This window comes from Pelodiscus sinensis, chromosome 1, assembly GCF_049634645.1.
Source record: "Pelodiscus sinensis isolate JC-2024 chromosome 1, ASM4963464v1, whole genome shotgun sequence".
In the NCBI taxonomy this organism is placed as follows: domain Eukaryota; kingdom Metazoa; phylum Chordata; order Testudines; family Trionychidae; genus Pelodiscus; species Pelodiscus sinensis.
In genome coordinates, this window is record NC_134711.1 from 248,231,008 (window position 1) to 248,246,493 (window position 15,486).

At 43.4% G+C, this 15,486-nt stretch overlaps 1 protein-coding gene across 2 annotated transcripts in view; it reads right to left on the bottom strand.

Annotated features, from left to right (window-relative positions):
* The window catches only part of PCCA (propionyl-CoA carboxylase subunit alpha), a 476,944-nt gene that overhangs the window by 453,837 nt on the left and 7,621 nt on the right, over positions 1-15,486 (bottom strand). For both annotated transcript variants that reach the window (XM_075918750.1, XM_075918751.1), the window contains exons 2-4: positions 6,279-6,356; positions 2,225-2,272; positions 2,050-2,118 (exon numbers count right to left, since the gene is read on the bottom strand). In XM_075918750.1, coding sequence (XP_075774865.1) covers positions 2,050-2,118; positions 2,225-2,272; positions 6,279-6,356 — 195 coding nt within the window. The remainder of the gene's footprint in view (positions 1-2,049; positions 2,119-2,224; positions 2,273-6,278; positions 6,357-15,486) is intronic.

Below are 15,486 nucleotides of genomic sequence, written 5' to 3' on the forward strand. Positions count from 1 at the left end.
AAAGAACCATAAAGCCTAGAACTAGCAGTAACTACTTTAGTTGCCCTAAGGGGAGGAGAAAAATTAAACTACAACTGTGAACTGTTAAAAATGAACAACAAAGATGAAAAACTGCTACTAACAACTATCTAACACTAATGCACGCTTGAAGACAACTGCTGGGTTCCGACTGAAGCCAATGGCGGGAGAGAAGGAATTGAAGGGATGGTTGGCTGTGAGAAGCTGTTTCAAACGTTGCATGCCAGCAGCTCCACGTGCGCAGCCAACTGGGGGCACTGCTACCTAAAATCTCCAATTAGAAGTGCAGTGATACTCTCACACTTGAGCGGAGCCACTCCTCAAAGAGGAAGCTATTAGTTATAGACAAGTCAGTCAGATTACAATAGTCAGTATGATGCATCATTTATTGTGTCCATTTGTTAAGAGGTTTTGCTTCAGCTTTAAAACCTGGCATTTCTGCTTTATAGCACTATAAGACGCAAATAAAACAGCTTCTTAAAAAATGCAGTAAAAATAAAGTTATTTTAGGAAAAAAGTAACAGAATTGTTGCAAAGTGTAAAAGCATTAGACTACTCATATAGGTAAACTTAAGTAGCAAATGGTCAGGGTCAGCTTCACCTAGTTTAGCTTAGGAATCTAACACAAACTTCTCCAATTCAGGGGATTCAAATGCTTACAGAATTTAATCTAAATATTCTAATCGTAAATACTGGGGATTACCCATGTCTCTTTACTCATCCATACCCCCATTAATTTTGGCAGGAGACTTGAAGTGTCTGGTGGCCTGAATTCTACTAGTCACCCTGATTTCACCTCATATTGGGCAGACACTCCGCTCTAATTCCTTGGTGTGCAAGGTGGGTGTTCCCTCCACCAAGTAGGTGTTTTGTTTCGGGAGAGCTGCCTAAAATGGTCACTGTCCCAATCCACGCAGTCTTGTGGTGGTAGTTGTGGGGGAGGGGGACAGGAAGTCTCATTCTCCCAATCCTCAAACATAAGAAACAGGGAACGCAGCTGATTCCTTTGTAGTGATCTATAGTCAGAGGAGTGAATGCCAGCAGACATTAAGAAGTTTAGACACTAACTGGGTTTTGGGGCTCAGAGTCAATTTCCAGCTCTCCAATAGTCTTTGTATGTGACCTTGGGTAAGTCATTAGGGGTTTGTCTGGACCACAGGGGTATAAACTGAAGCGTGTCCTGAAGGGTTGCACTCAAAATGTTCCACGCAGACGCAGCTGGCATGAACTCAAATGTACTTTGTTACACTAATGTCTCCATGTTCATGTCATCATGGTTCACATAGAAGCAGTCAGAAAGCTACACAATTCACACCTCTGTCTTCTATGTAGATAAGCCCTTAACTCTGGGCCTCCATTCTCCTATCCACAAAAATGGGGAGAAGTATACCCTACCTCACAATAATTTTGAGAGGATAACTACAATAGAGAGACTGTGAGGTGTTTTGATACAGTGGCAACGGGGCTATGAGTACCCAAGAGAGACTTTATGCCATTAGCGACCCTCAGACATTCAGTTTCCTAGGATGTTTTTTGACTGTCCTTGAGTATTGGGTTTGTTTGTTTTTTTAGGAACACCAACTTTTCCATTCCCCATAATTTCACCCCATAAAAGAAAGAGACTTTCCATACCTTCCTCCTTGAAGCCCAAATTTCACATTCATCATTTTTGTACTGCTTCTTTCTCCCTTCCCCACTTGGAGTAATATAAACTCATTTTTCCAGTTCAATTAAAAAAAAAAAAAAAGACTAACCATTAGTTTCCTCTTCTTCTGTAATAAAAAGATTATCTAAAATAGTGTAGGATATTTTACATTTGCTATATGAGGCCAGGTCTACACTATCTGCTCCCCAGACATTGTCTAGCGAGCCTGAACACCTTCTTCAGGCTTAGCAGAGTCCAGAGACTTTTCCCAGACACTTACAAATAGATGTCACATTGCTGAGTGGCACAACACTTAAGTACCTTTGCTGTTCAGTAAGCTTTAAAATAAAACAGGGTTTGGGACTAAACGAACAGACTATACTTACGGCACTGGAATCAACATCACTATGTACAGCAACAGTTTTAATGCCCATCTTCTTGCATGTTTTAATCACCTATTTATTTAAAAAGGGAGAGAGTTTTCAGTATTTAAGTAATCTTATAGCAAAAAAGTTCATGATAAAATGGAAGGAGGAAATACGCTTTATAGTTGTAACTTACCCTGCATGCAATCTCTCCTCTGTTGGCAATAAGAAGCTTCTCAAACGTCTGAATGGGGAAGAAAAATGACAAGTCAACATTTTTCTTTTTAGAGACAAATATAAAAAAAAAAAAACCAAATGCTCCCATAAAAGTTCTACAAGATGGGTCTTCTGTAAATAAAAAGAAAAAACCTTTCATTAATGATTGTCTTCCTTTCAAGTTTAGACTATTAATCCAGATCAGTAATGATTAAGGTGATAGGTTACAGCCAGAATGGATTTATGAAGGAAAAAAAAAATCATGTCAAACCAAACTGACAGCTTTCTTTGACAGCAATATAAGTTTTGTGGATAAGGGCAAAGTGGTGGACATGGTATACCTAGATTTTAGTAAGGCATTTGATATGATCTCACATGACCTTCTTATCAATAGACTAGGCAAATACAACTTAGATGGGGCTACTATAAGGTGGTGCATAACTGGCTGGAAAACTGTTGCTGGAATAGCATAACAAGTGGGGTTCAGCAGGGGTCCGTTTTGGGACCAGTTCTGTTCAATATCTTCATCAACAATTTAAATATTGGTACAGAGAGTACGCTTATTAAGTTTCCAGAAGATACCAAGCTGGGGGTGGTTGCAACTGCTTTGGAGGATAGGATCCTAATTCAAAATTATCTGGACAAACTGGAGATTGTCTGAGGTAAATAGGATGAAATTGAATAAGGACAAATGCAAAGTACTCCACTTAGGAAGGAACAATCTATTTCACACAAATAGAATGGGAAGAGACGATCTAGGATGGAGTACTGTAGAAAGAGATCTAGGGGTCATAGCAGAGAACAAGCTAAATGAGTTAATAGTGTGACGCTGTTGCAAAAAAAGCAAACATGATTCTGGAATGCATTTACAGGAATACCGTCAGCATGAAATGAGAAATTATTCTTCCTCTCTACTCTGCGCTGATTAGGCCTCAGTTGGAGTACTGTGTCCAGTTCTGGGCACCACATTTCAAGAAAGATGTGGAGAAATTGGAGAAGGTCAAGAGAAGAGCAACATAAATGATTAAAGGTCTAAAAAACATCAGCTATAGGGAAGGCTAAAGGAATTGGACTGGTTTGGTTTGGAAAGAGAGAAGACAGAGGGGATACGATTGTGATTTTCAGGTACCTAAAAGGGTATCACAGGGAGGAGGGGGGGAAATTATTCTCGTTGGCCTCTGATGATAGGACAAGAAGCAGTGGGCTTAAACAGCAGCAAGGGAGGTTTAGGTTGGACATTAGGAAAAACTTGCTAACTATCAGGGTAGTTAAACACTGAAATAAATTGCCTAGAGAGGCTGTGGAATCTCCATTACTGGAGATATTTAAGAGCAGGTTAGACAAACACCTCTCGGAGATTAACTAGATTGCAGATAGTGCTTGGTCCTGCCATGAGGGCGGGGACCAAACCTGATGATCTCTCGAGGTCCCTTCCAGCACTAGTATCCTATGATTCTATGATTAAATTGGTCTCCTTACATGTAATTTTGCCAACTCTGAACTGTAGTTTGCTGCTCCATCAGGCTTACACTCTGACTTTGTCCACATTTAGGAGTTGTAACTCCATTCATCTGAAGTAGTGAGTTGTGCCCACGAAAGCTCATGATAACATCTACATTTTTGTTAGTCTCTAAGGTGCTGCAAGACTATTTGTTGTTTAAATTTGATTTAGGAGTTGTGTCTAACTACACTGGCATGATTAAGAGACAGTCCCTTCTCAGTGCAAAGACAATTACACTAATTATACTTATTGATACAATAAAGTTGAAGCCAGTATGTACGAAGGTACACATTTAAGCCACCTTAAATCTCCTTGTGCAGAAACACTTGTTTCAATATAGAAGTGCCTTTCCCAACCCCCTCAGTTTCTTGCTTTGGAAGGTGTTTAGGTCAATTTTTTTTTAAAGCCAGTTATTCCAGAAGAAGAGTGGCCACTGAGAAATAAACCAGTACAATTATGTAAAATAAAATAAGTCAATTTTGTAACAGACACACTAAACAGGAGGAGACAATGAACTCTTGTGCCTGCTGTTAAAGAGGACAAGTTTTGCATGTGGCAATAAACATCACATACTGCTTTTTGAGCAACACGCTCTGTCTTTCCAGAGTATGTCATTTCCACTAATTAGTGGAAATCTTTAAATTCAGCCCATTTCACTTTCTTTAAATGATGTTCAGATAACTGTGTTTGAACTCCATTGACACCCATTACCCCCCTGCATGTGTTCACAGGACTACAAATTAACAGTTTGAGGAAAGCCAAGCACCCTGTTTCACTATCAATGCAGAGCTATGCTTGAGAGACAGAGAGGAAATTAACCATAGCAGGAGAGAGAGAGAGAGATAGGGAGCAGTCTCAAATAAGTGATAGTCAAAACCTGGAGAAAATGTCTCACATGCAAATTTATGGCTAAATTCACCAAGAATGAATTTCAATGAAATTCAATGAAAAGAAGTGTTCAACAGCTCCTATGCTTTCCCTCCCACCTTCATTTTCTAATATAGGGGACCTCCCTTGCCATAAATGTAAGTGTCACTATAGAAGCAACTGACTTACATGCCCCACAGTGAAACACAACTGCCATATTTATCCCTTGATACAAGAGCACATCCAGTCACAGTATTTGAAATCATTCAAGCATATTTACTTTAGGAGGGAAGCCAAGTGAACAAACCTCCCACTAGAAAGAGCTTTGCTTGGCTAGTAGCTGCAAAGCTAAATTGTTATTTCCTGAATTAATTAATGGGCCAGACACACACTAAAATCTGGAAACCTCCTCAAATTTGAGGAGGTACTCTTTTCTGCTATCCTTATAAAGTCGTGTCTTTATCCCCCCCCACAGAGCATGCCAATGGTTCGTAAACATTAGATTTACAAGAGGCGTATTAGGTCATTTTATAAATGTCCAATCCAACTTCAGAGATTCTCAAGAAATGGGGACTCCACCTCTTCAAAAATAATGACTAAGTGCAGCAGGGCTGACAACCACCGCCAGCCCCTAGGCAAGGTGCGGGGGATGGCTCTGCACCCCCAGAAGGGACTTAAGCCTTCAGTCTAGACATAGCCTCTTTCGGAAGGAGCTTTTCCAGAAGAGATCTTCTGAAAAAACTTCTTCTGAAAGAGAGCGCCCACACTGCCAAAGCGCATCAAAAAAGTGATCTGCTTTTTCGAAAGATAGCATCCCCACTGAATGGACGCTATCTCGCATTTAAGCTGTGATTACTATGGATGGAGTGGCCACCAGGGCACCCGTGCATTTTCCTCTTTCCTCTTCTTTTGAAAGAACTCCCTCTTCCCCATCCACACATGCCTTTTTCAAAAAGAGTCCTTTTGGAAAAAGGCTTCTTCCTCACAGAAAAGGGATTACCAATGTCGGAAGAACCTCTCTGTTCTTTCGATTTTTTTTTTTTTGAAAGAATGCGATTGCAGTGTGGAGGTAAGTGAAGTTTTTTCGGAAAAACTCTATAGTATAGACGTAGCTTTAGTGACACCCAGACGACAGTGCAGCCCTTTCCCCAGTGCTCAGATCTGCATGGAGCAGAGCTCTAGTGCTCCTATTGCAATTCATAGGTGCCTGAGGCTCAGCTGCCGCATTGGCAGTGCTGGCCAGGAGTTCCAGGCCCCTTTGAATAACTCATTTGTCATCTCTTCCCCCTCCCGGAGGCAGGCATGACTAAGTGTAATGTAATGAATAATTTTAAACAGGTTTTAAAACGTAAAAGAAATAACGTACATTATATTCAGGGCATGTGCAAATACACTCACAAGAATAGGGATAATTGTCCAAAGTATAAGATTTTTTTTTAAATCCAACTTTAGGAGTACCCAAAGTGATTCAGTTTAAAACAAAACACAAATTAAAAACCAGGAATATCAAAGTAACATACACTAGTTGGTCATACTGTGATTTTGCCAGTGACCATGCAGTCTCACTAAAACTACTAGTATTCACATAAATACTGGAGAAAATATTAACTTTTGGCTTTCAAACATACATTTACCATACAGGATAGTCAAGAGATTTATAACTTACCTTTTCATTGGGATCATATTCAGCTGTGTAAAAAGTACGGGAAGATATAAGGTAACATCTTGAATGAGGTGCTGCACACTGCAAAAAACATGAAGAGGATAAAGATTCAAATGACAAATGTCTGATTAAATAAAATGAATTTATAACACAGCATTTCTTCAACACATTTATCTAATATTTTAAGCTACAAAGAAGACAAAGGACTTCAAAATTCCTAAAATTAAAATTAAAAAATTCAAGAAGTTTCAAGAAAAAAAAGTAATTCATTAAATACTGGACATGAAAAATATCTCCCCATGTATTGTATTTGATCTAAAACTTATTCCATTTTCAAACAATGGCAATTTACATTTTCATTGCATGCGATTAAAGTTAACAAGTTTAAGAAGAATTAAGTACCATAATTTATAAGCCTGGAATATTTTTACTGCCTTTAAAAAGGATAGCTTTTCTCCCTATGGTTTTACATGGGCCGGGGGGGGAGAAGGGGAGCTTCTTTCTAAAATTAAAACAAAGGGGGAGAAGTGGAATTAAGTGCATCTTAGGAGAGACTGCCAGAACTAGAGAGAGCTTAGTTCAGACAGAAAAGCTTGACCACACTGGTCTACCAGTACATCTCAAACTTAGGAGCAAGTGCTTCTGAAGCAGAAACTATTAAGTAAGCAAAAGTGATTTTATGTGGCTAAGAAAGTACTAAAGGACCAGGTTCAGACCAAGTTTACTTCAAGCTAAAATGCTAATTTGAATTTACGCGCCCAGAACTAAAAGAACAGTACATTTTCATCTACTGTCTTGTATATCCACCAACACATCTGGTTTTGGAATTTATTTACAAAAGTGTTATTAACAGTTCACACCTCAATATCCAACTTTTTCCATTTCATGTAGTTTAAAAACAAGAGCCAAGTAATTAGTTTCCCTCATCAAACAACTCTTTATAAGCACTAAGTGTATTCTTTAAAACTAGTGAAGTGGAAAGGTTTATAAATGATCTGGAGAAAGGGGTAAACAGTGAGGTGGAAAAATTTTCAGATGATACTCAACTGCTCAAGATCATTAAGACCAAAGTAGACTGTGAAGAGCTTCCAAAAAAAAAAAAAAAAAAAAAAAAATCTCACAAAACTAAATGACTGGGCAACAAAATGGTACATTTAATGTTGATAAATGTCAAGTAATGCACATTTGAAAAAAATAATCCCAACTAGACATACAATATGCTGTGGAATAATTTAGCTACAACTACTCAAGAGAGGATAGCTCTCTGAAAACAACCACTCAGTGTGCTGCTTTTTTGACTTCCGCAAACAGAATGTCAGGAATCATTACAAAAAGAGAGACAGCGAGTAAGAGAGAGAATATCTTATTTCCACTATATAAAACTGCAGAACGCCCACATACTTAATACTGCATACAGATGTGGTTGCCTCGTCTCCGAAGAGATATATTGGCATTGGAAAGAGTTCAGAAAAGGGAAAAAAAAAAAAAAAAAAGTGATTAGCAGTTTTGGAATGGGTACCATAAAGAGATAGTAAAAAGACTAGGACTCTCCATCTTAGAAAAAAGAAGACTAAGGGAGGATATGATAGAGGTCTATAAAATCATGACTGGTGTGGAAAAAGTGAATAAGGAAGTTATTTACTTGTTCCCATAATACAAAAATTAGGGGTCACCAAATAACATTAATAGGTAACAAAATGCAGGACTATGTAGCACTTTAAAGACTAACAAGATGGTTTATTAGATGATGAGCTTTCGTGGGCCAGACCCACTTCCTCAGATCAAATAGTGGAAGAAAACAGTCACAACCATATATACCAAAGGATACAATTAAAAAAAAGTGAACACACATGAAAAGGACAAATCACATTTCAGAACAGAAGGGGGTTGCGGGGGGGGGGGGGGAAGGAAGGGAAGTGTCTGTGAGTTAATGATATTAGAGGTGGGGAAAGTTAGATGTCTGTGAGCTAATGGTATTAGAGGTGATAATTGGGGAAGCTATCTTGGTAATGGGTAAGGTAGTTGGGGTCTTTGTTCAATCCCGCCCAGAGAGTGTCGAATTTTAACATGAATGACAGTTCAAAGGATTCCCTTTCAAGTGCAGATGTAAAAGGTCTTTGTAGCAGAATGCAGGTGGTTAAGTCGTTGAGACAGTGTCCTTTCTGGTTGAAATGGCAAGGAATAGTTTTTTCTTGATACCATTATTGGACCTAACCAAGTGAGTTATAAGATCAAGAACACATATTCCTTCGCATCCAGAAATATATCAAGATATCATTATGATACCATGGACCTATGTAGTGGGACAGTATGGCCTCCTGCTGACCAGGAAGGGGAAGCCCTCCATGAGGCCCTGTGGTGGGCAGGGCTAGATCTACCCTGCCCCACTCCCAGGAAGTAGAAGGGCAAAGCTGGGACTATAAGAGCAGGGGTAGAGAGCTCAGAGACCAACAGGCCAGATGCTCTCCCTAGCCTCCCCAAGAGAGAGGCCTGGCAGCCCCACCATTGGAGGGAGACTGGATTCGGTCCCCAGGACCGCTACCCAACTCCGGGGATGCACCCTGGCTACCCCAACCACTTCCAGGCTGTGAGAATGGGCAGATGACCAGAGGCCATGCCAGGCCCTGGAGACTGGGCTGTGCTGCTGGGGCCTGAGAGTGACTCAGCTCCTGAGCCTATGGACACCCTGCCAGTGCCGTAGTCAGCAGAGGACTCAGAGAACCAGCAGGCACACCAGGCAGGCTCCAGGGGGAAGTAGGAAACAGCCAAGGATAACGGACCCAGTGCCGGCTGATGAAATGGAGGTCAGGTGGGGCAGCATGTTGCGGCCTGGACCCCGCTGACTCACCCGACCTGGTCAGCGTGTCACGGGCAAGATCCCCACTGACCCAGCGGCAGCCAATGCTGACACTGTTAGGGTCCTGGGCTGGGATGCAGTGGAGCAGGTGGGCCTGCCTCCCCACCACCCAGGGTGACAGGTTCTCCTGTATGGAGAAAAACCCCTGTGCTTGTCGGCTCTCCGCCAGAACAAGGAGACCAGACTCCTGCTCAGCCTGCAGACAGGACCAAGCACTAACCTGCTTGAACAGCATCACAGACTACAGCCAAGCCTGAGCCTCTGTCTGTTTTGCTTACCTGCCGCCCCACCCTGAACCAGGGCTTGGGCCTTGAACTGTTGATTTGCTTGCTGCCCCTCCCTGTGTAAGGGCCTGGGCTCAGAACTGCTGACTGGCTTGTGGCCCCGCCCTGAACCAGGGTCATGGCTACTGAACTTTAACTGCTGGCCTCTTTTGTTGCCCATCCTGAACTAGGAACAGGAATTCCTGTGTCACCTCATCACTATAGGGGGTCAGAGGCTGGAAATGGATAACAGGAGAGGGAATTATGCAATGATTATTCTGTTCACTCCCCCTTTGGGGCATCGGCCACTGTTGGAAGACAGGATACTGAGACAAATGAACCTTTGGTCTGACCTAGTATGGCTGTTCTTAAAGATTCAAGTGTGCAAAAGCTAGAACATGCAATCTCACAACATGACTACCATGAATGAAGGTTTCTGCCAAGTGATGAGATTTCAAGTTTAACTACTACTAATTCTGCTAAAAGCAGAGCTCCCATAGTGACAAAAAAAACATGTCACAAGGTTCTATACTAGAAGCAGTATTTGATAAGTTTAAATGATTAGGTGGACAAAATGATAAACAATTAGGTTGCAAAGTCTTCCAGTAAGAAAGTTTAGACTATCCAAAAGTGGAGGAAACAATGGGCAATGTCAAAAAGACATGTTCAAGTTAGATCACTTGCCAACAAACGGCATAGAAACCCACTGTTGATAAAGAAATTCATGCTGGACAAAGTAATTTCAACTACTTCTACATAAGGATGTTAGCAAGTAGTCGACTACTAGCTTTATTCCCCACCCCACCCCGCCCCCTTGGATGGGAAAAAAGCCAGTTTCCTTTCCCCCCCATCATCTCCACAGTGCTGCCTTCCCTCTTCCTTTATCAGAGGCAGCAGGAGAAGGAGAAGCTGCTCTGGCACCAGCCCCTGTCCATGGGGGGCCCAGTGGGGAACTCAGCCCAAGTGGACAACTCAGCCCAAGTGGACAGGGGCTGCTACCACCAAGCAGCCCCTGTTCATGGTAGCCAAGGCTGGCTGTACGCAGGTGCTGTTCTGGCAGCACTCCCTGGCCGCTGTGAACAAAACCTGCTGGGCTCCGCCCAAGCCAGGACTACATTTAAAATGCAGAGCCACAGCAAGTGGCTCCCAGAACTAGAACTGCTCAGTCCTGGTTCCAGCGAGTTCCGGACCACCCCACTGTAGCTCCACAGAGCAGCCCTTAGACTAATCATCCAGTCGATACAAATTATATCACCTACATGATTAGCCAGCAAACCATAGTGAGGCTGATGTGTGTCTTGGTGCACCTAATGGCACAGTACTTTAAGAGTGTACACATGTTGCTCCACAAGGAAGAGGAGGAGGACAATGAATCTCAGCTTGGCATGGTCTGGCATTGACGCTACTGCAGCCTAGGGATATAAGCGACTAGTCGATTACCCAATAAGTATAAGCTTATCGGACAGTCAAGCAGTCATTCAACTAGTCGCTTCCCCACCCCTTGCTGCCTCTATCCAGGGGTTGGGGGGGGGGGGGCGGTTGGGAAACAAGAGGGGGAAGGGGAAATAGGAGTTGGTGCTGGGGGAAGCCGACTTAAAAACTGGTTTCCCCCAGTATTGTCTTTGCTTGGGGGGAGCAGAGGCATCCCTAATGCTGCACCTCTTTGAAATGCACAAGAGCTGCCCACGGGGGAAGCACAGCAGGGTTCCACTCTTATACATTTTAAAGGGAGACAGGCAGAAGCGGGGACCTAGGAAGGGAGAGGCTCAATGGAATATGAGCACCTCCCCTTATCAACTAATCCAGTAGTCGATGAAAATTCCATTGACTACTCAATTAGTTGATTAATCAAATGTAGCATCGCTGGTGCAGCCACCAGTCAATCCTGTGGACACAGTGCAACCCAGTTCTGGCACTGAGAGACAAGCTCAGACTGGTGGGACCACATTGTGATACGATCAGCAGTGGCTGCAAAACCTCTGAATGTGCAAGGCCACTTTCTTGAACCTCAGCAAATGGCTTTCCCCTGCACTGAGGTACCAGAATACTAGAATGAGACCCACTCTGCCTTTTCTGAAAGATGCGGAATAATCAGAATCGGAGGTGGAGCCTATTGTGATTCATTTTACCCCTTGCTCTAGTAGCGCACGAAGCCATTTACGGGTTGCCTAGACCACCTCAAGGAGGAGTTCAACAACAGTCTGAACAAGGGCATAATGGTGGCTAAATGCGATTTTTGGACATCTAAAGGATCGGTCCAACTCAATTGTACCTCAGTGAATGCAACATTCCCTTTGTGGTGGCATCCTGTTGTGTGCTCCATAATATTTGCCAGACCAAAGGGGAAAGTTATCTGGCAGATGAGGAGCTGAGGCAGAGTGCCTGGCTGCGCAACCCCTCTGGATAGACACCACTGCAATAAGGAGAGCCTCAAGAGTCAGAGATACCTTGAAGGACAGATTTATGAACGGCCAGGTTCCACGTTGCTCTCTACAGGTTGCCCCTGCAGTCCCTGTGTTTGCATCTAATCCCTCATCCCACCCCTGCAGTTCAAGCAATAAAGAGAACAAGAGTTTTTATTTGGAGAAAAGAACTGGGAAATTAAAGAAATGAGATGCTGAAGTAGGGCACAGAGCTCAAATGTGTGTGGGATAGCCTTTTGCCTCCCAAGGTCTGCCCCATGTCTTGGGCTCCAGCAGACCCTGGGAGTGGAAGCAACAGGGATGGGGAGGAAGGACTGTTGTAATTGGGAAGGCTGAGGTTCTGGGAGGAGGCCTTTCCAGACATGCAGCCAAGCGCCCCATCACAGTCGTCTGAGAGGCAAAGATGGTTTCTTGCTGTCTCGCCTGCTGCTTCCTGGTGGTTCTCCTCTCCTGGCATTCCGCAATCCAGTCCTGGCATTCTGCCCACATCTCCCCCACAAGAGAGTTCATGCAGTCCATCTGTTCCCTGAACATATTCTCCATTGTGCGTTTTCACGTGCGGATCTGAGCCAGCCAGGCAGATGCTGAAAGAAGGGGAGTATGCAGTGAGCTGGCTGCTGTCCCAGCAGCAATGAAAAGTTATAAGGGTACACATTACAGCAGAAACACTGTTAAGCTGAACACTACCACCATCTTAGCCTACACTGAAGGTCTCTGTAAAGACAATGGAGATGTGTTCTGTGCAAGGCCAAATGTTTGCTTTAAAGCAGACACTTAAAACAGGTACGCAGAGTTCTCAGGGGGGCATCTGGACTCACTCAATTCAGAGGCAGACAAGCACAGGAAGGAGCCAGCCAGGGTAGGATCTTGCTGGTGGGAAAAGAGGTCTGGCATGCACAGCTTCCCACAACAGTGCTACTTTCCCAGTGCAAAGGGGGCAGAGGATGTGTGTCTGGCACATGTGTGTCTCCCGGGGAAAGTGCTTCTTTCCCAGCCAGGGCAGGAACCTGCAGGTGAGAGGGCAGGCAGGGCAACTTCCTGCTGAGTCCAGCATACACAGCCTCCCGGGGACACAGCTTCTTCCCTTTAACTACCCAAAAGCACATTCCACCATACAGGCATTTGTTCAGCCTGTAGATGAACTGCTCCTTATTGCTATCCAGACTGCCCATATGCGGCTTCATGAGCCAGTGGAGCAAGGATCACAGTAGGCATTTCCACCTCAGATTCTAATTTTCTGGTCTGGGAAAAGTTCCAGCGTGCATTTTTCTAAAGAGGCAGGAGTTCCTAAAGATGTGCATGTTATGCACCTTTCCCTATCATCCCATGTTGATGTCAGTGAAACGGCCCTTTGTGATCATCCAGTGCCTGCAGCACCACCAAGAAATATTCCTTGCATTATGTACGCCATGGCACAATGGTCAGGACCAAGATGGGGGATGTGCGTTCTGTCTATTGCCCCACTGCAGTTAGAGAACCCTATCATGTCAAAGCCCTCCACTGTGGCATCCACATTTCCCAAAGTCACTATCTTCTGTAGCAGAATCATATTGATTGCTTCGGCTACTTGTATAACAGCAGCCCGCACCGTAGATTTCCCCACGCCTAATCAATTCTCAACAAACAGGTAGCTGTCTGGCATTACAAGATTCCACAGGGCAATAGCAACATGCTTCTCCACATCAAACTGGGTTTCAATTGACTGTTCCTGCACTTCAGGGTGTGGAAAAGCCATTTGCAAAGTTCCATGGAAGTGACCTCCCACATTGCAAAGTTTTGCAACCACTGCCAATCATATCATACCTGCAGGACTATACAGTCCCACAAGTCTGTGCTTGCCTGATGGCACTGGAAAAAGTCTAACACCATTTCTGGAGGATCAATTGTTGGCTGCATTTCTAATTCACTCAATTCAAGGGCTTACCTGAATAGCATGCCCATGGACCCATGAAATTCCTCCTCATTTTCATCCTGGAGTGATGTGTATACGCTCTCGACATACTCCACCATTAGGCACACCAAGGTAGACATCAACATCACTATGCTTTGATGCACAATGGACTTCATGAGGGGGGGGGGGGATGCTTGCACTGCTATGGCATCTGCGTGGGTAACCAGGGTAAAAAAAAGGTGCAAAAAGACTGTTTCCCACTGATCTCAAGCAAGGCGTGAGGGAGTAGATGAGCACATTATTGGACGCTGACAACATGAACCCAGAACCTCACCCACTGCACAGTTTTGGTCCCAGTGTGCACTGAGAGTATAACCCAGAATGCAAAGCAGCACAGGCACTGTAGGATAGCTAATCCCAGTGCATCGCTCTCAAGCTCAATAGCAGTCTTCCTATTGAGGATGCACTACTTCAAAAAACGTGGAATTCTTGCACATAGTGGGGACATGGATCTTGGACTTTGCAAAAATCAGGTGGTAAGAAATCAACTCTGATAAATTTGATTTTATCTCACTGTATAGATATGGCCTAAATAGGAGAAAGATGATATAGGAGGATATGTCCACGTAGCACCTGCAAGTCAGTGCTGCAATGAACTGCAAACAGATGGCATGGAGAACAAAAGAGCAGACAGGAGAAAGGGCCAGGGGTCCCAGCAGGAAAAGGAGAGAGAGAGATGCACCAAGATATAATGGGGCTTCTCTGGTAGCACACACAGACTTATTGACAGATGTGCCCATGATCATTGAATCTGCCTCCTTTTGTGATCAATGGACTCCCTATACCCTCCAATATTCTACCTGGCAACAAGACTCATCCCTACTCATATCTCTCCATGGTAGAGGAGAGTAAAGGGAACACCACACACTGACCTGTAAGTGCCATGATTGCTGTACTTGTACCCAAAATGAACCATAATGGATACAAATGTTTTCTCCTTGTTAACTTAGTTCAGAAGTTAATGGAATGGAAGTTGTACAGTCAAAACAAATACAACAACATTAGGTCTTGTTTACACTTACCAGGGGTCTAGTAATGATGCACTAATAGATTGCAGATTGCATTCCTGTTGACTCTGGTACTCCACCAGGTCGCATGGAGTAAGGGAAGTCAACAGAAGTGTTTCTCCTGTTGACCCTCCCACCACAGTGGGGACACCATGGTGAGTCAAACTAAGGTACATCAACTCCAGCTAAGCTATTCATGTAGCTGGAGCGGCACACCTTAATTCAACTTTGCCTCTAGTGTAGACCTGACCTTATTTCGCACTACTTTTAGTACATAAAACTTACTTTTGGTATACAGATCATCTTTAACTTCACAGCAATGATACAGAGTGTGCACCGCCCATTACTTGTTATTGTACAGAGCACATTCAATTTACCAAAAGCACATTCAGTTTTTATTCTGCACCTTCCAATCAGCAGTTAAATCTTTTCTGGATACTACTGAAGTGGCTAATGTACAGCATCATGAGCCAGGAAAGCAAGGAGTTAGGTCCTACGTGATCACAACAGCACTGACAATAATTAAATGCCAGATCCACTGGTCAGGAAAAAACATCCCCATTTGCCACTTTCTGAACATTCCTGCATTCTTAAAGATGTGAGTTTCATGCACATTCCCTGAGCAGCCAACATAGATGCTGGTGAAGCAACCCCATTGATCCATCAGCACTTGGATGAGCATAAAAGAGTAGCCATTTCTATTGATGCAC